The 26,064-nt window shown below is 35.5% G+C and overlaps 1 protein-coding gene across 5 annotated transcripts in view; it reads left to right on the top strand.

The window, feature by feature from the left end:
• The first annotated feature begins 4,339 nt into the window (after window positions 1-4,339).
• The window catches only part of EPHA7 (EPH receptor A7), a 204,434-nt gene continuing 182,709 nt past the window's right edge, over window positions 4,340-26,064 (top strand). For 4 of the 5 annotated variants that reach the window (XM_049897478.1, XM_049897473.1, XM_049897467.1 and 1 more), the window contains exons 1-3: window positions 4,340-4,668; window positions 8,967-9,031; window positions 12,704-13,373. In XM_049897478.1, the coding sequence (XP_049753435.1) occupies window positions 4,572-4,668; window positions 8,967-9,031; window positions 12,704-13,373 (832 nt within the window). In that variant the 5' untranslated portion in view covers window positions 4,340-4,571. Of the gene's footprint in view, window positions 4,669-6,993; window positions 7,186-8,966; window positions 9,032-12,703; window positions 13,374-26,064 lie in introns of those variants that run through there. The other variant, XM_049897481.1, reaches the window with a different exon arrangement.

Raw genomic sequence — 26,064 nt, 5'->3', positions numbered from 1 at the left:
AGAAAATTTCATTGAATGGCACCTTTGTGATATTTGATTGGACTCCTTTGGGACTCAGATGTAAATTATATTTTTATTTGTTCAACTGTCTTAACTTAGCTCCATAATTGCAGTTAAAGAATTATGATTAAAATAGAATAAATGCTCCCAATTTATTTGAACTCAGAAAGTGGACAAAATTTTAAAGGTGCAAAATATAGTCTTGAGTTATAATCTGATTCATGACTTGTAACTTCCTGTATCGTCAGCTACATCTGAAGCTAAGAATAAGTGAAATTGCTACTGTGTGTATTTTTATAAGCTTATTTTATGTACCTTGTTACATTAAACTGCAAATAAATATTTTATATACACTACATAAATCATGGGAATGTAAATATGTTATTTTTCCACACAGTGGAAAGATTGTTTACATTTGGACTAAAATCACAACTAGAGAACCCATTTTTCTGTAATATCTATTAACTGAAACGTAATGCTTCTTTTTTGTTTATAATCAGTTTCTTCTGCACAGTACCTATTCTAATTCAGTTTAAATTACCCCTTTTTCTGTGATGAACTTGGATTTTCACATTTATCAGCTGTGAATGCATTTAGACAGTAAGTGCAAAAGTAATAGGTTCAGAACCAGTGCTTTGATGTCATTGTTGTTGTTGTTAACTATTTAGTTTGACAGCCTGGGATTTGTAACACACTGAAATCTTCAGTTGTTTCTTTACCCTCTAAAGGCCTGTTTATGACATTTAAAAACAAAAGAGAGAGAGGGCTTTTATTTTAAATTTATGGAACTTATTCTCTGAAGTCATTACAATTTACTCTAAGGAAATATTTCACTCTTAAAATCAGAGTCTATTTCCCGGAGATAGTGAGATAAATATTAGTATTGTAATAAGTTAAAAAGAAGATAACAATTGTACCTTCATTTATAATGTGTTTTTAATTTGTGCATTTATTTCATATATGTACAGTTATGTGTGATCATGAGTAATTAGGTAAAATAACAGAGTAATCTAAAAATTGGGTGTAATTTCTTTGCATTTGATGATAGGCATTTTTATCTTCTACTATACATTCATCACAGATGTTTCAAAATGGGAAAATAAATAGAAATATCAAACCGTTTTATAGCCTCTTTTCTCATTTATTTAGAATTAGCTAAATGAAATAACTTACTTATCAAGTGCACTGCACAATGAATAAATACATTAAAAAATAATTGTCAGAATTTCAGCTTTGGCCTATAGATGTTAGTTATATACATTATCTTGCATTGCTCAGGAAAATGATTTCTTTCTAATTCATTATTTCTAACACACATACATGCATTTACTTTTCTCAAACTCACTCAAAATAATATATAAAACTCATTCTAAATAATGTATAAAAATCATAGATATAAAGCTAAAATAAACTGTTTTAAAGTACTGTGAAGAAACATGCTATTGTTATTTTAAAACAGGAAAGCTTTGTGTGCTGATTTTTTTTTAATTTGAGTGATTTCATGTATAGATTCATATGTTTTATCATTAGTTAATTACAGTCAAATTACAATTTACATGTTAATATATATGGTGAATAATACTGCATAAAGAGAATCCTCTCCTTGACTAAGCCATTTAATTTTATTTACATGCCATAACTCCTTTATCAATATACCTAGGTATGACAAAAGAAAGAAGGTTGGTAAACTTAAAAATGAGTATCATTGTGTAACTCTGCAGGGGAAACTGTCAGCAGCCTGGCACATGTGCATTTAATGTGAAACCTCTTGTCTCTAAAAATAAAAGCGAAGCTGCACATGCCTGTGTCTGGTAGAAAGAAGGGACACAAAAATGGGGCTATACCACCTACACTCATCAGAGGAGTAAAAGATGTTCTTTGGTTTCCTGGTTTTAACGGAAAGGTATTTGTATTCACATTACTGAGTATTAGTCATTCAACAGATGAAAGGAATATTTTAACCTTTAAAGGCTACCTTGGTGTCATTCTAAGAAGTGGGGATGAGACCCTGGGGAATGTATTGAAATCCTAGAGAATTTATTTTAACTATTGTTATTGTTAGGTGCCTTCCAGTTGATTCTGACTCATAGCTACCCTATACACAACAGAACGAAACACGACAGGGCCCTGTGCCATCCTCACAATCGTTGCTATGTTTGAGCCCATTATTGGAGATACTGTATCAATCCACAGTGTATTTTGCCTGCCTTCCAACCTGAGGGGCTCATCTTCTGACACTGTATCAGAAAATGTGCTAAGATTTTTCACTGGCCAATTTTTTTTTTTTTTTTAGAAGTAGATCGCCAGGTCCTTCTTCCTAGTCTGTTGTAGTCTGTAATCTCCACTGAAACCTCTCTAACGTGGGTGACCCTGCTGGTGCTTCAAACAGCAGTGGCATAGCTTCCAGCACCACAGTAACAGGCAAAGCCACCAAAGTGTGACAAACTAACAGACAAGCGGTGGATTTTAACTATTAGAAGTGGTTTAATACTTGTTAGTTTCTGTTTCTGATTTAATAGTTTTGAAGTCAACGAGTGGGAATTTAAGTTTTTAATTCTAGTGTTTTAGCTCACAACTTTTAACCTTAAAGTCTGTGTAAATATTGCTTTAACTCTCTTTAACAAGAGTGCTGCTCTCTCTCTCTATATATTTTTGTCTCTTTCCAAGGTTAATCTATTAAGCTATTACATTCTCTATGCATCTTTTAAAGAGCACTTAAGATGCTTTTAGATATAATTTCTAAAATGTTTAATAGACATAATGGCTAGGAATAGATAACATTTAAGAAATAAACTACAGAACCAAAGAAAGGTTAGAGAAGAAAGAAATTTCATTTTCTCTTTTCTGCGGAATCTTATTAGGCAAGTAAAAACTATATGAGACAATTATAAAATGAAATTAAAAAAAATCTGGGGATTGTCATCCTTGAGAAGTCTTTACTGTAAATATTAGAAACAACTCAATTCACTTTCTATTTCCAAATGAAAGAATGGAAAAAAAGCTTGGAGTCACAGGCCAGGTCAAACTTTGTCTTTAATAAATATAGACAGATCATGAGTAACTGTGATGTTTTTCTTTTAAGGAAGAAACACAGGATTGAGAAGAAAATGAAGCTCATCTTAAAAATGTGATCAAGTTACTTTGTGACCTTTGAAATTGATGACTTGGTAATTAAGGTTTTACAGTTCTTCCTCTTACTATACCGCCCCTCTCTTGAATTGCAAAGTGTCCGAAACTGCTTAATGGTAAACAGATTTCTCTAAGCATCCTCGCTGTTCTGTTCGGGTTCGGTGAATTCACTGGATATACTGGTTACATTTTTTAATTCTTAGTTTCCCTTTGAAGATACTTATGGGATAATTACTAAAAAGTAGTAAATATTTGCGGTATAGGAAGGTCTTGCTTTATGAATAGTGGTGGCATAATTAAGAGATTTATGCAGCGAAATGGAAAACGATCAAGGTAGGGCTATCCAAGGAAAACCTCAGAAAATGAAAAACACGTAAGAAAAATGATAAAGGTTCTTTTGAAAGTTATCTGTTAACATTCCACTTCAAACAACAAACTATTGGGAAATGCTAGGGCGGGGTGAGGGGGTGCGTAAAACAAAAGGCTTCCTTTCCCCACTCCCTTTCCACTGTTTCTTTTGCCAAAGCTTGTTGCAAACTCTTAGAAACATTGTTTAAACACAATACATTTGGCTACTTTTATTCTTCCAGGGACTGTGGTGGGTGGTACCCAGAACTGACTGCCGCTGGCATAAAAGAAAAGGAGAAGTAGAAACCCTTCAAGAAACGCGAAGAACAAAGTTACCCGACCCGCGAAGGTTGTGAGTCACAATAAAAAAGTAAAAAGCACTTTTACTTAAAGGCACAGCTCATTTCACTGTCCGGGCTTGGTGCTTGGTAACTGAGAGACAGCTTGCATTGCCTAAAAAGACCGTGAGGAGTACAGCTATACGCAGGAGTGTAAATTAGGAGCGTTATTCTCGGATTTGTTCTGGTCTAGGAAAGCTACGGTTGCTAAAAGCAGCGCGGCCACAGCAGCACGCACCTCGCCAGCTATCCCCGTCTTCCCTCTCCGAGCATCCAGCGAAAGCCGAGAGCTCAGAACCTGGAGGGAATCCTGGATTGGCAACCCGACTCCGCTCGGCGCAGATTGGCCTGCGCCCCGGACCCCGCCCCCGAGGCCTGGGCGGCCGTATCGCCAGGGCCCGCCCCCCAGCCCTGGGAATCGCTACCTGGCAGGCCAGCTGAGCCTGCCACTCAGCCCGAGTGGCGGGGGCTCTCGGCACGGAGCCCCGCCCCCTCCCCTAATTGATATTATTGGAGTGTGGAGCGAGCGGCCGGTCTGCAGTCGGAGACTTGCAGGCAGCAAACGCGGTGCGAACGAACAGGAGGGGTTGGGGGTGGACTAAAAAAACTAAACGTGGAGCAGCCAGCCGGGGACCGAGAAGGGGTAATCGATGCAAGGAGCGCAATAAAAAAAACCAGCCCACTTCGGAGCAAACAGCATTTAAAAAGCTACGACTCGAGATAACTGAAACCTAAAATAAAACCTGCTCATGCACCATGGTTTTTCAAACTCGGCACCCTTCATGGATTATTTTATGCTACATCTGGCTGCTTCGCTTTACACACACGGGGGAGGCGCAGGCTGCGAAGGAAGGTAAGGTGATAGAAAAGCAAAGTTTGTTCTGATTTATTTAGCTGTCTACCTGAACCAGCAGGCTCGTCAGCGGGGCTGCCGGCCGCGCCTCCGGCGCTGGGTGACCCTCCCCCGTCGGCTCCCCGCCCCCTCATCGCTCGGGCTGCTCCTGCCTGGCCCGCGGGCGGGCGGGCGGGCGGCTAGCGGGGCTGTTTGGAATCTCCTGCAGCCCGGTGCCCGGGGCCGTCCTCCAGACGGGAGCGGGGTTTCTGGCTTGGGCAGTCCGGAGGGAGCGAGCGGCAAAGGAGGGCGGGGGAGGGAGGTCGGCCGGTGAGCCAGTTCTCTAGGACCTCGGACGGGTCAAATGTCTCCCTCGCCCCCTCTTCTCCTCCTCTTCCTCCTCTCGGTATTCGCCTCCGGTGGGGAAAGCCGCGGCCAGAGTTTGGTCGGAGACTGGGGAGTGCAGCCCTTAGTGTCCAGCTAGCCCTCCAGCGAGCGGCGGGAGTCCGGACCCTTTCCGGCCGGGCCGAGATTTGTGTGAGCTCGGAACGCTCAGGTTACTAATGAAGTCCTCATTGCGTCGGAGGTGGCGGCCGGGCCCTGCGGTTGGCGCTCGGCCGCCGGCGCGGAACAATAACGCCGTGGAGGTGAAGCGGCGCGAGCGGCGGGCGCCCCGTGGGCCAGCGGCGTCTCCATTCAGCGCGCTCCGAGCGCGGGTCCCGGCGGCCTCGGGGGCAGCTGCAGCCCAGCGGGCACACAAGCGGCGAGCTGGGGTTGTGCAGTTTGTAACGACATGACGATTGGGTGACAAGGAGTCCCAAATCGTTTGCCCCACAGCCAGGCGTTTGAGGTGTAGGGCGGCCAAGCCTCGCCAAAGACCTGGACCCTGAAGGCTAGTTTTGACTGAAGAGGGCAGGTTTCGTTTGGTCAGCCAGTTACGTCTGTGTGTGGTTATTTATTTATTTACTTCTCCTTTGAACCGTTGACAGGAGGTAAAATACCTTTCGATGCCTGTAGTTGGAGCTGGGGAAAAATAAATCCCGTCAATGGAAATGTCTTGAGCAGTGTCACAATTCCGCCCTCTCCTCCCCGCCTCCCATGTCTTCCAGGCTGTATGTCTAAGGTGGAATTTTAGTCTTTTAAAAGCAGAATAATTACTTGTTCCTTAAGTGTGGAGGATAGAGGAATGTTATCAGATTTAGGTGGGGGGTGGGAGAGAAATATCGGTCCTCGCTTCATTTATTCATGAAAAATAAGTGACTTAGTGCTCATCTTCTTTATTTTCGTCGTGCACCCATCTTCGTTCATTCTCCACCCCCTAACACCATATCCTACTCCTTCATCCAGCCTGACCTTCTGACCCCAGTTTCCACATCTGCAACCTGTGTTGAAGTTGAACCCATTCAGAGGAAATCGTACTCCGAACTGATTGTTCGCGGAGGAATAGACGTCTGCCAGGAACGTACACCCACATACACCAAAGAATACATGCCACTCTCCTCACATTAGTGACCAGAAACATTCAATCGTGGGACCTTAGGCTGAGTCCCCGGGAATAGCGGGACCTGAGGAAAAGTTTTCACCGCCGCGGCGAAGCCCGGCGCGCGAGCACACGCAGACTCCAGCAAGAGTTTGAGCTATAAATAACTACATCACTAGGGGGAGAGTTTCCCGCAGCCAGAATTTCTCGCTCGCTTTTCTGAGTTTAAGAAACGTGGAGGGGGTTCACGATCCTAGACATCTGAGTTCTTTGAATGCAGATGTGAGATGTTTAAAAGGCCGGTGGGGGTGGTGTTCTCTGTGGCGAGCGGGTGTCGAGTGCGTCCGGCTTCTCGGTTAGCGACGCTCCCGGCGCGCAGTGGCGATCTAGAGCTGTCGCTCTGGGAGCGGGCAACCCGGAACGGCCCGCGGCTTCCTCAACGCCCAGGGACGAGCGCTGGGAACTCTCTCGAGCAGAGGCCCGCGCGCCCGGGGGTGGGGTGGGAGCATTTGGAGGAAGACAGGCGACCCTATTTCCCTCCCTTCCCAACACGTTCTTCGGGAGGTCAGTTCCCGCTATTGCGAGCGCGTGTAAAAGTCAGAGTCTGACGCTTGGAGGCGAAGTGCAGCTGCTGCTTTTTCTCTCGATAAGTGCTGCCGCCGCGGTTCCCTCAGTGGAGACAATTCCCGAAAGCCTCTCTCTTCCTCCAGGCTTCTTCTGGAGCCAGGGCGCCAGCGGCTCCCAGGAGTGCCCAGGTCTGGCGGAGGGTAATGGACGGTGGACGCGACTGGCTTGCTGGTCTGCAGCCCCCGCCCCGCCCAGCCGACGGCCCCGCCCCTGGCCCGGGGCGCCCGCGGCTGTCCGCGCGGTCCTCGGCTGCCTGGGCCAGGGCGCGCCGGGCCTCTCGCCCTCACCTCCCCGCGCGCGGCGTGTGTGCCCCGCGTCAGTGCTGGCGGCCGGGCTGCGCCTCTGCAGGCGTCAAGGGAGGGTGACGCGCAGTGCTCTGAGCGGGAAGGGAAGAGCGCGCACTTGAAAGTTTATTCGGGGACCGGACAGCGGTGAGCGAGACTCACTGTCAGTAAAGAGCTGCTGCTTATTAAACGCTCTCTGGCCTGTTTCTGTTTTGTTTTTATTTGTTAGCTTGTTTGCCTGTCTTTTAACTTGTTTGCCATCACCTCCCTGCCGTTGGCCACTAGCTCCCCGCCACAGGCTGTGCAGGTCGGTAACAGGACGGTGATAGACAATGCTTATCTCACTCTCAAAAACGACACAGGAAAGTCACCTGCTTTTTAAAATTCGGTTGTCTCTTGTCCATGCCGAAGACCAAAAAAAAAAAAAAAAAATCTCAAAAGGAAAGTACCAGAACCCACATTGTTTTCTTGTGCTTAGTTTCTATTGTTGATGGTAAAAATAAAACTTTAAAAATTATTTTATATAAATTTATTAGTCCAACGATTTACTGATGTTCCACGTGTGAAATGTAACTTGGTATTTTAAAACTGTTGTTTTCGTATTTGAAAGGGAGTCAAATGGTTGTGACCAAGGTTTTTCTGTCATAGTATCTCTGAGTCTTAAATGTAAAAGCATTTTTTGGGGGAAAAAACAAAACAAAACACCAGAAACAATGTCTTTATCTATATTCAGTTACAAGCAATAACCTTGGCTAGAGAGAAGGAGGTGACTCCATAATCAACTGTTCCTTTGTTTTCTTAGCATAACAAGTTTTTGTTACGCTTTAGATACACCTTTTTTCCCCTAGTGATTGAGTTTTTCAGTATTTAAAAGTTCATGTAAGCATGTATTTGAAATCCAAATCCTAACATTTTGTTGAGGTTGATTTTAAGCATTTTTACATACTTGAAAATATATTCGCTACTGTTTTGGACAAATCAATGCCTTTGTTAAAATACTGTAGTCAAAGAAATGTTTTAAGAGTAAAAACTCACGTATAACTTGAACCTAGTTTTACCAAACAGTGCTTTAGGAGGGTAATTGTCCTAAAAGGCAATAAAATATGTCAAATTGGAAGTATGATGTGTATTTTTGACGTTCATATGCATTCTTTTATGTTTACTACACTTTATGTAAATTATAAGTATTAAGTTAATTGCATTATGCTTTTTGGTGGCATACAAGTGGAATACAACCATTTTGAAAAGTCGAGTCCAAATTTAATTATAGCATCTTGAGGATTAGTTTTGAAATATTTGGCAATTAAAAAAAATTGAAATATTGAAACAGATATCTGACTAACCCATGAGCACCTTTTGTAAACAATAGGCAATTTATTCTTCTTCATCATAACATTAATGTATATTTTTTAACATTTATGTGTTTATTTTGGTTTAAGACACTGAGTGGACAATTAAATAATTTCCAATTCTCAAAAGGCTCTAGGAAATATTTTTGGAAGATTACAAATTAATGACAGAATAATATGGGAGTTACACTATGTTCATTTCTTTATATTTAATAAAGTTCTGAGGGCTCAATGGTTTATATAAATAACTCTTTCTAACAAACATATAAAAAAAACTATAAAATCAAAATATGTTACAAATTTTTTTACCTTTATTTCCATACTATTGTTAAGTTTTAAAATTTATTTTAATATTTATAATCTAAAAATATGAAATATAATACTGTTTTTTTAAAACATTTTTCTCCTTAAGATAGTGGAATGTACTTGTATAAGGTGAGTATTAATTTATATAAATAAGTATCTACATATCTTAAGTCATAAAGTGATAATTATATAAAAATTACATTTATTTTGATTTATATATAAGTGTGTTTAAATTTTCCATGTAAAATTTCAAAATAAAACTTTCTTTTTCAGTATTACTACTGGATTCTAAAGCACAACAGACAGAGTTGGAATGGATTTCCTCTCCACCTAATGGGGTAAGTACTTTTTCTTATAAAATAATCAACTTTTATTTTTTAAAGTAAAAAACAAAATCTGCTCTCATGGGGGGGCACATTATTACTGTTATTCATATTTAACCTAACTGTTTTAATTATAAATCCCTTGTTCAATATTTTGTTGTGTTCAATATTTTGTTTTGTTTATAATGAGACATTGAGTTTTCTGATTAGAGAAGGTATACTTAGAACCTGGGGAAGTGGATAAAAAAAATCTCTATAGCCAAGGCTTTTTGAGTTCCTGTTGTGAATGGAATCATACCTCAGATTCCAGGCTGTAAATGCTAACTAATTACAGGGAACATTCCTTTCACAAACTCACTTAAACCTTTTAGTTGCTTTATACTTCTGTATTGTAATCACTAGGTAGGTTATGTATAGTTCTTTAAAACAGTATGCAATCTGCTTTCCTCTTTTAAAAACAGTTTTAGCTTCATTCAAAATATGCTTTAAAATGCAACTAAAAATGTAATATAGTTAACATTTTAATGTATAAATTGCTATAAGATATTACTTAAGGTCTTCAAATTTATATCATGTGCTATCTCTGTTATTAATCAGCAGCAATAGAAGAACATGCACATAGTACAGTAAAAGTCTGCTGCGATAAATATGAGTGGAAGTTCTCCAATAAAAATCTTTTAATATAAGTAGCCCTAAACAAATGCTGACCATTCGGTTTCATATATCTAGAAAGACATGCTACTTACTTAAATTTAGTTCAGTATCCAGGTTTTCAGTTCCTTAATTGTGAGAGAGGGCACATTGTTCATTCCTTAGTAAGGAAGAAGGTTGTGAGAGAGGAGAATATACTCCATTGTTAGTTAAGTTAATCTTTGGCATAGTAAGAAATCTAGAGTCAAAAGAGCGTGAAATAGGAGGAGGGTATAAAAAGTATAACAAATCCTGCAAAGAGAAGAATGAAAGTCCAAAAGGGATTTTGTGTATAAGAACAACAGAAAATCAGTATGTCATGAACTGGAAGTCAGTTAGGAATGCAAAACACTCAGACTTTTAATTAAATTAATTTTTAGAAAGTTCTTAAAACCATATTGTAGTTATGTGTATTGGTCACAATAAATTATGGAAAAATGATGAAATACTGTATAGATTAAATGTAAAAAGTCCACTGAGTCTGAGGTATGAACGTAATACTTTTCATGGAAGTGATGTAGTTTTCATGAGTAAAATAATATATATTGTAGAAAGACATTCACTATAAAAAATGGAACACCTTTCTTGCCAGTGACAGATGTAGCCCATTTTCTACCATCCATCAATTAAAACAAATAGAGGATGGTTTTGTCTCTGAAGAGAAGTAAACTGGTATATGATTGTAGTATTTCATCCATGTAGTCCACAATATGATAAAATATGGCTGTCAATGTTATCTTGGACTTAAAAGGGCTTTTTATCAGTCCAAAGTATCTGGAGTTAACAGTTAATCCTAAATGTATGTAGGAATCAACAGATAATATTGGAAAATGATGAGTGACAATATTTTCAATATATAAAACAGTTTGGGTCACATATGATTAAATATCTAAGTGGAAATGTTACTAAGACTTATGTCTCTAAAAAATATTTTTATAAGCACACTATAAAAATACAGCATCTGAATTAAGATGTCTTTCCCAATGGTGTCATTTGTGGAAATTATTGTAGTCTCTTAGAAAGTGAGCTAATAAAACAAGAGTTCCATTAAATGCATTTATGTGGTCTCACTATTTGTTATCTATTCAATACTTGTGTTGAAATTCTCCTCTCAGGAATACATTTTTTAAAAAATGAAAATTAACTGGGTTTCATGGGTAGGGAAATTGTGTTTTCATACATAGAACAAAATAATATAATTGTTCTTAAAGTTAGAAAAGGGGATTCTTGAGATATATTCCTTTATAATGATTTGACTGGGTTTTTCAAACTGGAGAAATGTTAAAAAGAGCACATTTATCCCTGGAGTACTCAATTTTTTTAGTAGATACCATTGCTAGCATTGCTTCTTTTAAAAATTTAAATGTCATTAACTGACCAAAATCTATAGGTCTAAATGGGTGAATTTGGGTATATGTGGCCGACTATCGTTCAAATAGATAATAAGCAGCTAACAGAAATAAAGAGAAAATATGCACACTTAACTAGTAGCAAACTCAAATCATGTTGAGTAAAAGCTGAACATGAAAATGGGTACTTTGCTGCATTTGAGAACCTTTGATAATAATAGACTGTATAATAAAACTGTAGCAGATGTTATACAACCATTACACAAGAAATTCCCGAAATGTAATATATTGTTAATTTGTCAGTCTTATTAATTTTCTAAGGACCACAGTTTTAAAAGTAGACATAAATATCGTACAGAACATTTAAATAAGTTAATACTCTGATCAAGTTTTAAAAGTTAAACTCGTTAACCATATGCTTATTGATAGGTTATTTTCCTATTTTTTTTTCTTTGAAACAGTGTTTTAAATATTGCAACCTATAGACTTTGAACTTGAATACTAATATATTTTTATATTTGGTATTGTTTATTGGGGAAATGAATATTAGTAGATGACAGTTTCACTATTAAACCATCATAAATGTCAAATGGAACATTTTATAATAATGGTGATAAATGACCTAAACAACTATTTAAGGGATAACTGTAATTTTAGGCTTTTAAGACTATGAGAGTGAAATGCATTTGTTTATGATGAGTGATATAGGTAGTATCATACACGGTGTAATAAATAATCTTTGAAATTGTTGCAAGTTCTAATAAAATTAGTTTTTTCCTTTTTGCTTAACATATGTAATACGGGTTTACTTATAGTACACATTGTATCAATGTGTAAGTGGACAATTTCAAACATCTGATGTTTTTCCTGTCAGAAAGCTTATCACTAAATATGATCGGCATGCTAATTTACTGTGTTCATTTGATTGCCTATTGCAGGTAAATTATATATAAAATGAATCACACTGTTATAAATATTGATTTATAGTTGTGTGGCTTCATGGACAATATATATATCACTACAATAAATAAATACCTCTTTAGAACATTACTCCCTTGAGTAATATTCTCCCATCTTGAGATTATAAAATATTCTGCATTATAAAAATCAATATGTCAAATAATGCTTTTTCATTTGAAATTATTCTTAGTATTTTCTTCCTTACATTTTAGGCACACTAAGTATAAGTATAAAAGTATAGGTATAAAAGAATAAGTATAATACGGACATTAAAATGTCAACCACATTGTCAAAAATTCTGCCATGTATCCATATGTATATGCTTTAAATGACAATTTAAATAATTGTAAACTTTAGTCTGTAAAATTTTATAATCTCAATGGAGAAGGTAGACATAATAGTGTAAAAAGAAAATACTAAAAGACTATCAAAGAAATATTGAACAAAATGAAATATTTATTGTACACACAAACAATGCAAGCAACCTAAATGATTTTCCACCACCAGGATGAAATTGAACTCTGAATCCTATATTCTCTGTTTATAGTGTCTGCCAGGGTAGGAAATCAACCTAATGCCTTCAAAGATCCACATTCATGATACACTGAAAAAGATTCCTCACACACTTATTGAAACAATTATTTTTTTGCAGGATGACTGATAACATTTTTTTTTTTTTATTTTACAGTGGGAAGAAATTAGCGGTTTGGATGAGAACTACACTCCCATACGAACATACCAGGTGTGTCAGGTTATGGAACCCAACCAAAACAACTGGCTGCGGACTAACTGGATTTCAAAAGGCAATGCACAAAGGATTTTTGTAGAATTGAAATTCACCCTGAGGGATTGTAACAGTCTTCCTGGAGTACTTGGAACTTGCAAGGAAACTTTTAATTTGTACTATTATGAAACAGACTATGACACTGGCAGGAATATAAGAGAAAACCTATATGTAAAAATAGATACAATTGCTGCAGATGAAAGTTTTACACAGGGTGACCTTGGCGAAAGAAAGATGAAGCTGAACACTGAGGTGAGAGAAATTGGACCTTTGTCCAAAAAAGGCTTCTATCTTGCCTTTCAGGATGTAGGGGCTTGTATAGCTTTGGTTTCTGTCAAAGTGTACTACAAGAAGTGCTGGTCCATTATTGAGAACTTAGCTATCTTTCCAGATACAGTGACTGGTTCAGAATTTTCCTCTTTAGTCGAAGTTAGAGGGACATGTGTCAACAGTGCAGAGGAAGAGGCAGAAAACTCCCCCAGGATGCATTGCAGTGCAGAAGGAGAATGGTTAGTGCCCATCGGAAAGTGTATCTGCAAGGCCGGCTACCAGCAAAAAGGAGACACTTGTGAACGTAAGTAACATGTACTTTTAAAATTCTGATTTGCAGTTTTTTTACTTTAAATTTGTCAATATCTGAAATTCTGGGTAATAATAATAATTTGAACGTCGAGTATTCTTTATACCAGCAGCCCGGTTCTGTAGATTTTAGGCAAACAAAAATGATTGCCGACAGTAGTATCTGCACTAAAGGTATGCAATAAATATTAATGATAATGGTATTTGTTGCTAAAATTTAAATAGCCTTATGCGTGACATGGCAGTCAACAGTTGTGCATTGTGCTTTGAGGTTTAAGAGAGGAGATTAGACAGGTAAACTTTAGCCTGAGAAGACCGAGGTGCTATTAAACAGGATTTAAAGAGATGTAATTCCTTTTGTCTTCAAAACTGTGTTGTTTGGGCCTATGAGTAGCAGAAAAAAGTAGAGCTCTACTGATTGGCAGTGCATGTACAAATACATTTCCAAAGTTTTACAATGATCTTTTATGGACATTACAACTTTGATTTAAAATAATCAAATTTCACTTAATAAACATATGTGTATATTCCCCCCCCCCCCGGGGCTAGATAATAAACAGTTTCCTGATAAACCATTTGACAGTAGACCACATTTTTGTGGACATGGGCCAAAGTAAAGATTTAGTTATTTTAATACGTTGTTGAGAGTTTTCTGTTTGTTTTGAAAAATAATAACATACGAAGTAGTAAGTCTTTCTCTTTGTTTTGTAAAAGTAGATTTTTTCGTGTATAACATTGTTTGGTCATAATAACTGGCCAGTATTTTTCCGTTTAATACTATGTCACATGAACTTTCAAAATTGATATTTATCTGTTTGTTGGTGTCCTTTAAAATACCTTATAATTAGGTTGTTATTTATGTCTCTCTAAACTTACAAAATGTAATGCTTTCCAAAAACATTTCTTTTATATACTCTTTGAACTCCTCAGCCAGCAGCATGGTTTTGTATTTGCAATTTCCAGTTACTGTAGAGGTCTGTAGCTAATAAAAGCAGTTGTAGTGTCACAGTTGGTTAAGTGCTTAGCTGCTAACCAAAAGGTTGGCAGTTCAAACCCACCATCTGCTCTGCAGGAGAAAATGTGGCAGGGTGCTTCTGTAAAGATTTCAGTCTTGGAAACCTTATGGGGCAGTTCTACTCTGTCCTGTATAGGGTTGCTATGAATCAGAACTGACTTGAGGACAACAGGTTTGGTTTGGTTTTATAAAAAAAAAAAAAAAAAAATTTTTGGTTTTATAGCTAATAATAATTACAACTAAATTTTTTTTCATGACTTCTATGTGCAGATACTTTTCCACGTACCTCACATATATTAGCTCATTTAAGGAGGTAGGTATCATACTGTATCTATTTTACATAATAGGAAATTCGGGTTGTTAAGGATAAATAGCTTACTTACAGTTACATGAGTAAGCAATATACTTCTTACTTTAGATTCAAGCTCAGGGCACTCTGGCTCTAGGGCCTGAGCTCTTAGCAATGATATTGCCCTATTCTCTATCATGAAACAAGGAGAATCCTAGCAAGTATTACTCTGTTTCTTAATTTAAAATGTGGCCATTCTAAATTGAGGTGTGCTGTAAGTATAACATATACACTGGACTTTGAAGGCTTAGTATCAAAAAATGTTACATACCTCAATAATTTCTATGTTGGTTACTTATTAAAATAATCGTATGTTTTATATATTGGATTAAATATGTTATTAAAATTTCTATGATTTCTTTCTACTCTTTTTCACATGACTACTCAAAATTTAAAAATTACTTATGTGACTTGGTTGTATTTCTGTTGAACTTAAATGATTAAATGTAGTAACTGAACAAGTACACTTTTCTGGCCCTGTTGGAAGAGTTAAATACTTCAAGTGGATCGTTGCTGAGCATATGAAGTACCTACGGCCTAATACTCACTTATCATCTGTATCATATCTGACGTTATGAAGTTAACTCCGATCAAATGAATGGAGATGCTGTAAGTTTAGTTCCTATCAGTCTGTTTAGCAGCCTCATTTGACACCCCCTGAAGGAGTCAAACTTGTCTATACTGTCCTCTTTTCCCATACCTCACTGGCAGAATTTCTAATTGAGTAGAAAATCCTTCAATTTCTGTATATGTGAGAATTAAACACTGGTGAAGATTTATCACTACAAGTAGGCAGAATGCTATTCCACTGGGTAAGTATAGAAATATTCTTAGTGAGCTAATCAATTCAATGAAGTACAGTGTTCTTATTGCCTCGAAGTTAGCAACAGTAACTATTATAAATATATTTTAAGAACACGGAACTAAATTTTACCTGTAAAAACAGTCAGTTTAAGTATTATGCAGATTTTGAATAATGTGAAAGTGAAATATTTGTGCAGTTCAAAATGGGAAAAATAAGAAAGCAGCAGTACATGTAAAAATGTGTAATTAAATTTAAGAAAAGCCTAGAAAATGACATTAAAATCCTGTTCCTTTAATGTTTAATAATTTTAAAGAGAATTACAGTATTTTTTATTTCATTTTGTGTAATTTAGCTCAAATGATTTCAACATTTACATGTTGATAAGAAAAAGCCAGCAGGAACTGTTTGAGTTCCATACTTCTAAGTAAAGAATTTAGTAAGAAAAAGCAGTCTTTAACTGTTTGAATTCTATACAAATACATTCACCATGAACAAAATATTCCAGTTTCTTCCAGATGAACAAAATAATACCATTAAATATGGTAACATGAAAATTGCTCACATTCATTTATTTTGGTTTCAAGAATTGAAACCACATTTGAGTATCAAAATTACTGTCATCTGCAAAATACACTAAGTTCCTTAAAAACAAAGTGAAATCACTCCATCATCATTGACACTAATTCCGTTTTGGAATAGGTAGAATTAGGTATTAATAGTAAGGACCGAGCAGTGCTTCCTTCTGTTGTGCGTAGGATCACTATGAGTCAGAACCGATTCAATGGCACCTAACAACAACAACAACAGTAAGAGTTCATTAAAATAAAAACAAAACCTGATTAAAAGAGGCAAGATGCCTCATTATGGTTCAACTGAAAGAAGATGTGGTCATTGTAAATCAAGTCAATTGTTTATGACCTAACTTTCTTAATTTTTAACACTGGTGATATTGACAGAGGAATTAAATACCTTATACTTGACCATAGGAGCCCTGGTGGTACAGTAGTTACGTGCTCCGCTGCTAACTGAAAGGTCGGCTGTTTGAACCCACCAGCCACTCTTTGGGAGAAAGATGTGGCAGTCTGTTTCCTTAAAGATTATAGTCATGGAAACCCAGTTTTACCCTGTCCCAAAAGAGTCGCTATGAGTCAGAATCGACGTGATGGCAGTGGATTTGGTTTGGGTTTTGATATACTTAACTATGATACTATGTTCATTTGCAAAAACACTTTCTCTGTTGGCATAATTCCAGTGCATTGCTGAGAGTACTTGCTTCTGGAATCAATCCAGGCCTGTCTTTATAGTATTTCTCCTGTTTCCTTTCAATGATCCTGTAAAGAGTGTGAAAACAAATTCTAGTCCCATATTGAGGGAAACCAATGTGTTTGAGAGAGGATGCGAAGGAGTCCCAAGCCAAATCAAGGTGATTAGCCACTTAAAGCCAAGTATGTAATGGTACTTGGCTTTCTGGAGTAGCAGCCCATTGTAATGTGTGTTAGGATTTTTCACATGTGAGGAGAACATAAAATATGAATAACTGTGAAACTGATTACAGTTTGATTCATTGATGTAAGAGTTTTTTTTTTTTCATGATTTTGAAAAATAACTCCGCCTTGAGAAACAATGCCACTCAAGTCTACTAATATATGGAGAACTTCTAATTCTTTAATACCATGCTTCATAGTAAGTTCAAAACATAATTCCAGTCTGTTAGCATGCTTTTATTGTCAAAAGCCCCTTTTAAAAATTTCCTTATAAGGTGTGTCACAACTTCTATGCAAACTAGCCAATGTATTTTCTTACACAAAAAGTATAGCTGTTTTTAAAAGTGAGAGCACACTGTATTGTCTTTACCTATTTAAATATTTTTGGAAGAGAGAGAAAATTGGATACTGAAATATATTTGAAACTTTTGTACAATTTGATTCCATTTAGAGAGTAGAACAGTATTTGTTAAAGTATGAAGCTCAGTATTATAACTTGCATTTGTGTATGGAATTTGCAATTTATACTGAACAGTCATGTTCATTTTCTCACTTAATCCTTACCACATCGCTAAGAACACATCTCTCTCTCTCTCAAACATACAAAGAAACTGAAGCATAGAGATACTAATAAGTAACAAAATTGGATGAGAATCCAAGCCTCCAGTTCAAATCTTTTTCCTTACTATGCCACACTACTTCCGTAAAATTTGTCTTGGACTTCAACCAGTGGATTTCAGTTACTTAAGAACTATTGAAATCTTATTCTGAGCGAGGTGACCAACCACATCCACAGTTTGCCTGGGATGCAATTGTTTTGCTTGTTGTCCTGGAATAATAATTAACACTACCTCTTTTTACTTCGAAAGTGTCCTGATTTTGACGCTAAAATGTGGTCATTAATTGTAAAAAATCCAGGAGTGTAGTGCAGTTTTTATGCATCTGTATCTGAACTAGAGATGTGATATGCTTGTATTATTTTTATAGCTTAATTTCAATTTTTTGAGTTAAGTCAAAGATGAAGAAATTTCCTTTTTGATATTTAATGTAATGGTGAATTCAGATATCATAAATTACTAATTTTTATTGTAAGAAATATCACTAATAGTTGCTTCTTAATGTTTTATATGAATAACTTAACATAGTCTATCATTATTTTAGTAGTATATAATTTATGCGTATATTAACCCCATGTGTATATTATATATATAATTCAGTAAATTAAAAAAAATTATTTTTATAGAATTAACAATATTAAAATGTGTTTCTTGATTAGATTTTTGAAAATCATGCTTTATTTTCACACAAGATTAATGTGTAATTTGTACCATCAACTTTTATAAAAATAAGTCTTTATAATATATAGTATTTATAATCAGATACATACATAACATACTCACAGGTATGCAAGATACACTACAGAGTTAATAGCTCAGATTCTTGACCCACAGAGATTTTAAATTCTGGCTCTACAATTTACCAGGTGTATAAATTAGGACAGTTTCTGTAAGCCTTAATTTCCTTAAGTATAAAGTGGAGCTAATAAAAATAGTATCTCCCTCACAGCATTCTTGTCAGAATTGAATGAAATAATATATGTAAAAATCCTAAGAATAGTATCTGGGGCATAGCAAATAATCAATGAATGCTTGCTATTGTTGTATTATCGAGAATTAAACAAGGAGTTTGCTAAGTAAAAAAGTCTTATGATAATGAATAAAGGAACATGTATCTCATAAGTCACAAATAGTTATGCCTCCTTTGAGATGGTAATTACATCCCTGGTAATTTACCTAAAGATACATTTCAATAAAAGAAAGGAAAACTTTGTGTGACCTTTTCCCCCAGAATTACATATAATGTGAAATATTGGAAACATTTAAATATCCAGTGTTAGAAGAGTAGATAAGTAAATTAAGGTGCATTACCATGATCAAATTTAGTCATTCAAACATCAGTGATACTACATATAAATTTTGAACTCTTTATTAATAATTATGAAAGAAGAAATAATAAGATTTTACATACACTGAGATTTAGAATTATGTAAAAATATGCCTAGAGAAAAATAGATGGGGATATAAAATATAACAATGACTATGTTGGTGTGGCGTGATTGCAGGTGATCTTTTGTTCGCTCTGTGATTTGTTAAAATATCTTGAACGTTGACTTTTTCTTTTAACAGTATAAGTTATAAATAACCTGGTAGATCATGTAGGGAAAACTTGAATTGCGTCTCCCAAATCTAAGGTTTTAAATTAATTTAGCTTTTGTATAAAACACAGGGCTTAGCTGATAGAGCCGTAGTATACGGCGGGTATAGTTTAAATGGTGTAAATGGGGGAAAATCCAAGGCATTTAATAAGTACAGCTCATAGATTGTGTTTGATTTTTAGTTATTAATAGTGCCAAGAGCTGTTTTAAGTGCTTCGCATAGATTAATGTATTTAATCTTATAGGGAGATTTTTTGCAAATGGTTAACACACTCAGCTGCTAACCGAAAGGTTGGCAGTTCCTACCCTAAGGCACCTCAGAAGAAAAGCCTGGCGATCTACTTCTGAAAAATCAGCCGTTGAAAACCTTATAGAGCGCAGCTATACTCTGACACAGATGGGATCGCCATCAGAATGTACTCGAGGGCAACTGGTTTTAAGGGGAATTATTATTAATTTATTTAATCTAAAGACAGACACTATTATTTCTCAACTTAGAAGAGAAAAAAATACTCTTATTGAAGTATTGCATTATATGTATGATGTATATACACTTTTTTTGTAAGGAAACTGGGGCACAGGGAGAATGGATTATGTACCCACCATCACATAGAAGCAGTCTGGCTCCAGAGTCCTAGCTCTTCCCGACAGCTTAATCACATCTTTATACATGAGTATTTTATCTGTCGCAAAGTCCTTTGTAAAAATAATCTTTCTTTTAGGACATCTTGAAAGGTGATAAAAATCTGAACATTTTCTTTAATTTATAATAATTTCAAAATATTTATGTCAGTGTCTTTTCCAGCATCTTAAATATTTCATGTGCTTTGCAGTTCTCTTTTCTGCTCCAGTTCATTCAGTTCTTCATATGGCAGTCAGAATGCACTCCTTAAAACACAACTTCATATCACTTTATTATTCAGAAACTATAAATGGCTCCTAACTATATATAAAAAATAATTCCTTATTTCTTAGGCTAGTATTTCTACAATGAGCCATTATTCAACATTTGGCTTCAGACAAACAGAAAAGCAAATAAACCATCATGGGCCCTCACTATTACCTATTTCATCTTAACCCTATCCTTTAAAAAAAATTTTTTTTTCAGTAACTCTTCTCTTCCAAATACCGATGATAGTACCATTCTCCTGGATCTTACCATGCTGTGCTTTTTTCTATCATCATCCCTATTCATAAGGTCTCACCTAGCCTATCTCAGGCTGTTGGAATTCTGCCTTTCCTTAGAAGATAAAATTAAATACCACTTGTACCCAAGTTAGAACAATCTCTCCTTTTGAATACTTAGAAATACTTTGATCCTGTATTATGGGAACCATCACATGATCTCTAACATTACCATTATTTACAATCTTCCTTTACAGCTTCTAAGCTTCTTAACTGAGGTAGTTTACTACGTACCATAGTACCTAGCACAGCACCTGCACCAAGTAAGTCTTCCAGTAAATATTTACCAAATTTCTTAGACTTACTCATATACTATCCCCTTTCAAGGCAAATATTTTCTTATTTCGAATTCATATCATTACTTAATTTCTTGTTGTATATACCTGGTCCCTATGAGTAGTCTTAAATTTTGTGCGTATGAGAACTCTTTATTATGTTTCGTTTTCCTCGCAGTATACAGCAGGGTGCTGTGCAAATAAGTAGCAAACATGAGGAGTCAGCGTCAGATTTGAAAAAAAATTTTCTCTGAAAATATTATAGCCATTTATATTCTTTTATTGTCCCATTCTCACTCTCCATTTGTCAATGTCTTTGTATGTCTTTTCCTTTTCCATTTCTTTGTATCTCTCATCTAATGACATGTAAGGCATTTTACTTTTTTTTTTTTTATCATTATCTATATCTTGACAAAGAGAGCAATACAAGAGCCTGATAACATTTTCTAAAAAAAGAAAAAAAAGCCTTGAAGTGTGTTGAAGTTTATCTTATATGGGAAAGTGACTTTTGCTGCAATAGTATGTCTTTCTTCCAAATTATATATTGTAAATAATTAGCTTGGATTACAAAATAAACAAAAAAATCGTAGACATAAAATCTGAAAATCAGCCCATGAACTATTATTGCACTTAATTCTATAAATTGGAAATCATCTGAACTCAGTATTATGTCAAAATGCATTTCTGATATTTGAACTATACCTGTATGTATTGTTTTTTACACTCTTGTAAATTATTCACTTTGCAGAAGGTGGTAATACTTGTTTGAAGATATTTTTGAATAGGTAATGCATACGGCCCCTTTTCCTGGAAGCAACTATTATTTTCAGTTGCTTGTATACTTTCCAGAGGTATTTGTTCAAAATTTCTAAATATATATAGATATGTGTATGTATATATATATATAGAGAGAGAAATCGTTGATACTTAAAATTAGAATCATGTCACAATTTCTTTCTAGGACATTTTAGGCTTCATTTAAAGTATACTGTTTTTTACTGATCTTTAATCATCTTTTTATGTATCCACAGTGTCTTTAACATAGTAATTATTCAATGAATATGGAGAGACAAGAAGAAGAAATGATGCAAGGGAGGAAGGGGTAATGAAGGAAGAGAGTAAATACAAAATTAGCATTTCCGATTTATTTTTTCGTGATTTATAAGATCAGTATATGATTTCAGAGTTTCTAATTAACATAGCATTGGCAAGTATGTGTCACTCTTTTATATTTCTAATGGAAATTTAAATTTGTATCAATTTCTGGCAGGCAAGGTAGTAATACAAATCAATAATGACTTAAAACTTTGCATTAAATTTTATTTTTCTATACAGCTTCTAGCCATTTCCTCTAAGATGCTTATCAGTAGTCTGTGGAAGATTTGATTTATGATGATACTTTGTATAATTGTTTTGTGTAAATGATATTAATGTTATTTTCATGGCAGGAATTTGACCTGACTACACATTTGAAACTTTTTTCTATGTGCATAAAAAAATTGGTGCATAAATCAGAGAGGCAAATTTCAGAAAATCCTTGTACTTCAACTTTCCGTACATTTAAGTAAAGTGAAATTAGTCCATCTCCTGCAAAATATCTCAAAAATTATTTTTATGGATGGATACCCTGATTATAATATTCATATGGGTTTAATACTTAGACAGTAGAAGGTCACAAACATACATAATTGGAGATTTTATAAAAATCCTGTAACAAAAACAATTCAAATTTGGGTACAGGCTGAGCTAATGAACTATAGACACTATATTTTGTTCTCTACCCGTAATATAAACTTTGTTAAAGTTATTGCATCCAAGGGTATACATCATAATATTTATCCCAATTAATAGCTTTTCATGGAGAATAATATGTACCTGAGATAAAATAAATGTGAATTTTTCACTCAAAGTCTGTGATCTTATGGAAAAAAAAAATTTGGAAAGTTTATTGTTTGGTTTCAGTTGTTTAGCCGTATTTGGTATAAATGAATGCTGTAAGTAGAAAGCTAGGGAAAATATATACTGGGATACAGTATTAAAAAAAAAAAATCACATGGCATACATTTTATATAGTGTAGACTTTTAATTCATTTATTTGGTTCCTTCATTTAAATAATTTACTGTTGATTATATTATTTCTTGCTTTCAGTGTATTAGAAAAGCAAATGAGTTGGAAATGACACGTACTGTGTTTTATATTTTAGCTCGTGTGTCACCCAATTAACACCTAGTTTAGCCCCTCACCTATGGTGGTGTTAGCCTCAGACCTGCACTGAAGCCATTAACACTATGGATTATAGCCTTTTATGGAGTCCCTAGGTGGTGTAAACAGTTAATACAATCAGCTGCCGACCAAAAGGTTGGTGGTTTGTGTCTGCCTAGAGGTTCCTCAGAAGAAAGGTCTCATGACCCACTTCTGAAAAAATCAGCCACTGTAAAGCCTATGGAGCTGAGTTCTACTCTGACATACGTGGTGTCACCATGCGTTGGAATCAACTTGAATGGACTTGTTTTTGGTTTTTATAGAAAACCTAGATCTGGAGACAGATGTACCATGATGCTTTTATTAATAAAGTATAAGAGCATTTGGATATAATTATTAACTATATACTTGCATTTATTGTTTATGAAAGTTGGATGGTCAGTAGCCTACATGTTAATATTACCTATTTATTTTCAAAGAATATCATTCTAAAAGAGAGTTAGAGTAGGGAAGATATTAAGGGTGGAAGTGCATAGGTAGGAAGCAGTAGAATATATCTAAATAATACGTTCGTATTAGATTAGATTTCAGAAACTTCACCAAACTACTCTATATTTTCCAGTGCTTTTTATATTTGTATCTATATTTATTTTAATAGTAATTCACTATTATTATTTAAACTAGTTCCATGTAGAAAATACTTCATGACATTAATTTAGCTAATATTAACTAATGACATTAATTTAAAAGAGGAGATGAGTAAAACTAGGAGATGAGTGCAATAAAACTAATTGATTTTAAAACATTTCTTTACATCTTCTACTTGTGTTTTAACAAGGTGAAATACTTTACACTATCCTGTTTTATTGTGAGGGGAGCTGTGGCGATCCAGTGGAAAATTCTCGCCTTTCAAGCGCAGCACCACTTGCCTGTCAGTGGATGCTAACGTGTTGCTGTGATGCTGAACAGGTTTCAGCAGAGCGTCAATACTAACATGGACTAGGAAGAAAGGCCTGGCAATCTACTTCCGAAAACCAGCCAATTAAAAAGCCTGTACATCACAGCAGTCTGGGCTCATTGTACATTATAAAAGATAAACTAGAGGTTTCTTTTTTGTTGTTGTTGTTTTGTTTTTTAATAAGCAGAGTAACTGATGTTCTCATTTATGGCTCTGACAGTCCATTAATGACAAATCCCAAAGTAAAATCCGCACTTTTTACTCTTTCTAGTTTGCTTTCCACTTCAACTATACACACAAACACTGTGTACATACAACATACATATACATGCACTTAATGTGCATACACGTGTACACACATACACATGAACACATATACTGTTCACCCACAGCCCCACCAGTGGAAAAACAAAAACAAAAAAAATACATAAATCAACATAATGAAACAAGAAAATAAAGCTTATTTTTCTCCTTGAACCCATTTTTAGATTTCTAAATAAAAATAGATGTGTGATAATCCCTTAATTTATAAATGCTGAGTAATTAAGATTTTTTTCTCTGGGAAGGTCTCAATTCACAATTAAGAAGAGACTGAAAACCCTTTTAGAATATTCTTGGATTACTGCATATCTTTTAAAAAAAAGCTACCTCAGTAATGTCTTTTAATTTCACATCAGTAGGCAAAAAATTATTAACAGTAAACTGTCCTTTATTCTTCAAGCGGGTGTTTAGGTTTCCTCTGCTGTGAGGAATTTGTGAAGGCTGTTTATGTCTAAGAAGAGAAAAGAAAATATATATTTTTTTACCTACTCTAAATTTCTGCCATATTTTATCAGATCCTAAGAAGGTGATTTTTAGCAACTAGCATATGTTTTCGATGGCACTAGAAAAAAAAAAAAGCGTATGTTTTGGATATTGTGACTCTTGTATGTAAATGTATTTTAAAATGAGAAACGGTGTCACCTCTTATAGCATCAGAAACCGATGGTTGGGGGAGGAAACACAGGCTCTTCTGTTTAACCATGTGTTTTCTGACTTGATCTTGTGTAAGAAACCTTCAGACTTTAGTCCCTCAGCCCTTCCAAGGACAGAGTGACAGTCATGCTTCTGTAAAATCTGCTTATCAAAACTGACCTTTAAAATTAACATGTGTTAAGAAGTATAGACATCCTGGTTGTGAGCTGAAGTGGGGAAAACACGTAGCTCCGGCCTTATTATACTGAGGTGGTATTTTAGTTTGCAAAAGAGACCTGACAAGGACTTTTTAAGTTCGCTGTTTTGGCCATGCTTCTTACTGTGTCTAATGTTTATTCTGCACAAACGTTATGCACAAGAGCACTGTAATTTTCAGGGCTGAACATTAATGGTTTGATAATTTTCCTTCGTTTGCAATTTTTGCCAATAAAACAGCATTGGCATGCAAACTTAAATTCACACAGCTCTCTCATTGATTTTCAAGATTTTTAGCCGGGCTATCACTGTATATCTATTCATGCTTTTTTTCTAATATACCTTATATGGTAAGTTAGATATTCTTTTACCTCTCTGCTCCCTCCGGCTTCTTTTTTTTTTTTTTTTCCTGCGTGTTCTCCTTTTGTGCCTTAGGCTTTAGCAATAGCTTTACATTTACCACCTGAAAGTTCTACGTTATTTCTTGTTTTAAAACATTTTAGAACATACCTTCACATTTATTAAGTGGATTAAAATAGTGAATGTAATTTTCCTTCCTCATTCGGTTTCTTTATTTATTAAAATATTAGTATATAGCTGGTAATATTTTTACCCTTGATTCCTCACATAACATCAATTTTATATAATTCCGACTCGATGACAGTGGGTTTTTTTTATTAATAGTAAATTAATAAAAAAGATTGTACTTTGTTAATAACTGTTACTTATTGCAAAACTTTGATCAAATGGTGACATATTTCTCTATTTTGAACTACACCGCTTTTATGCTTCCTGTAGAATCCTTAATTAGGTATAATAGCAAATATAGTTTTTACTACTTAAGATCATTCATAATATTGATTATTTACAAAAGTTTTAAAGTTAATTTTTCAGTATTAATCTGGTGAAAGAATTTCATATTGGAAAGAGGAAATGGTAAATTTAAAACAAAAAGTTTTAAACAGCAGTATTGTTGGATGCCGATTAGTCGGTTCTGACACACAGTGACCCCATCTACTGTACTGTA

The sequence above is a fragment of the Elephas maximus genome, chromosome 1 (assembly GCF_024166365.1).
Source record: "Elephas maximus indicus isolate mEleMax1 chromosome 1, mEleMax1 primary haplotype, whole genome shotgun sequence".
Lineage (NCBI taxonomy): Eukaryota > Metazoa > Chordata > Mammalia > Proboscidea > Elephantidae > Elephas > Elephas maximus.
The sequence above is the reverse complement of the archived record's forward strand: the minus strand, read 5'-3'. Positions and strand labels throughout refer to the sequence as shown.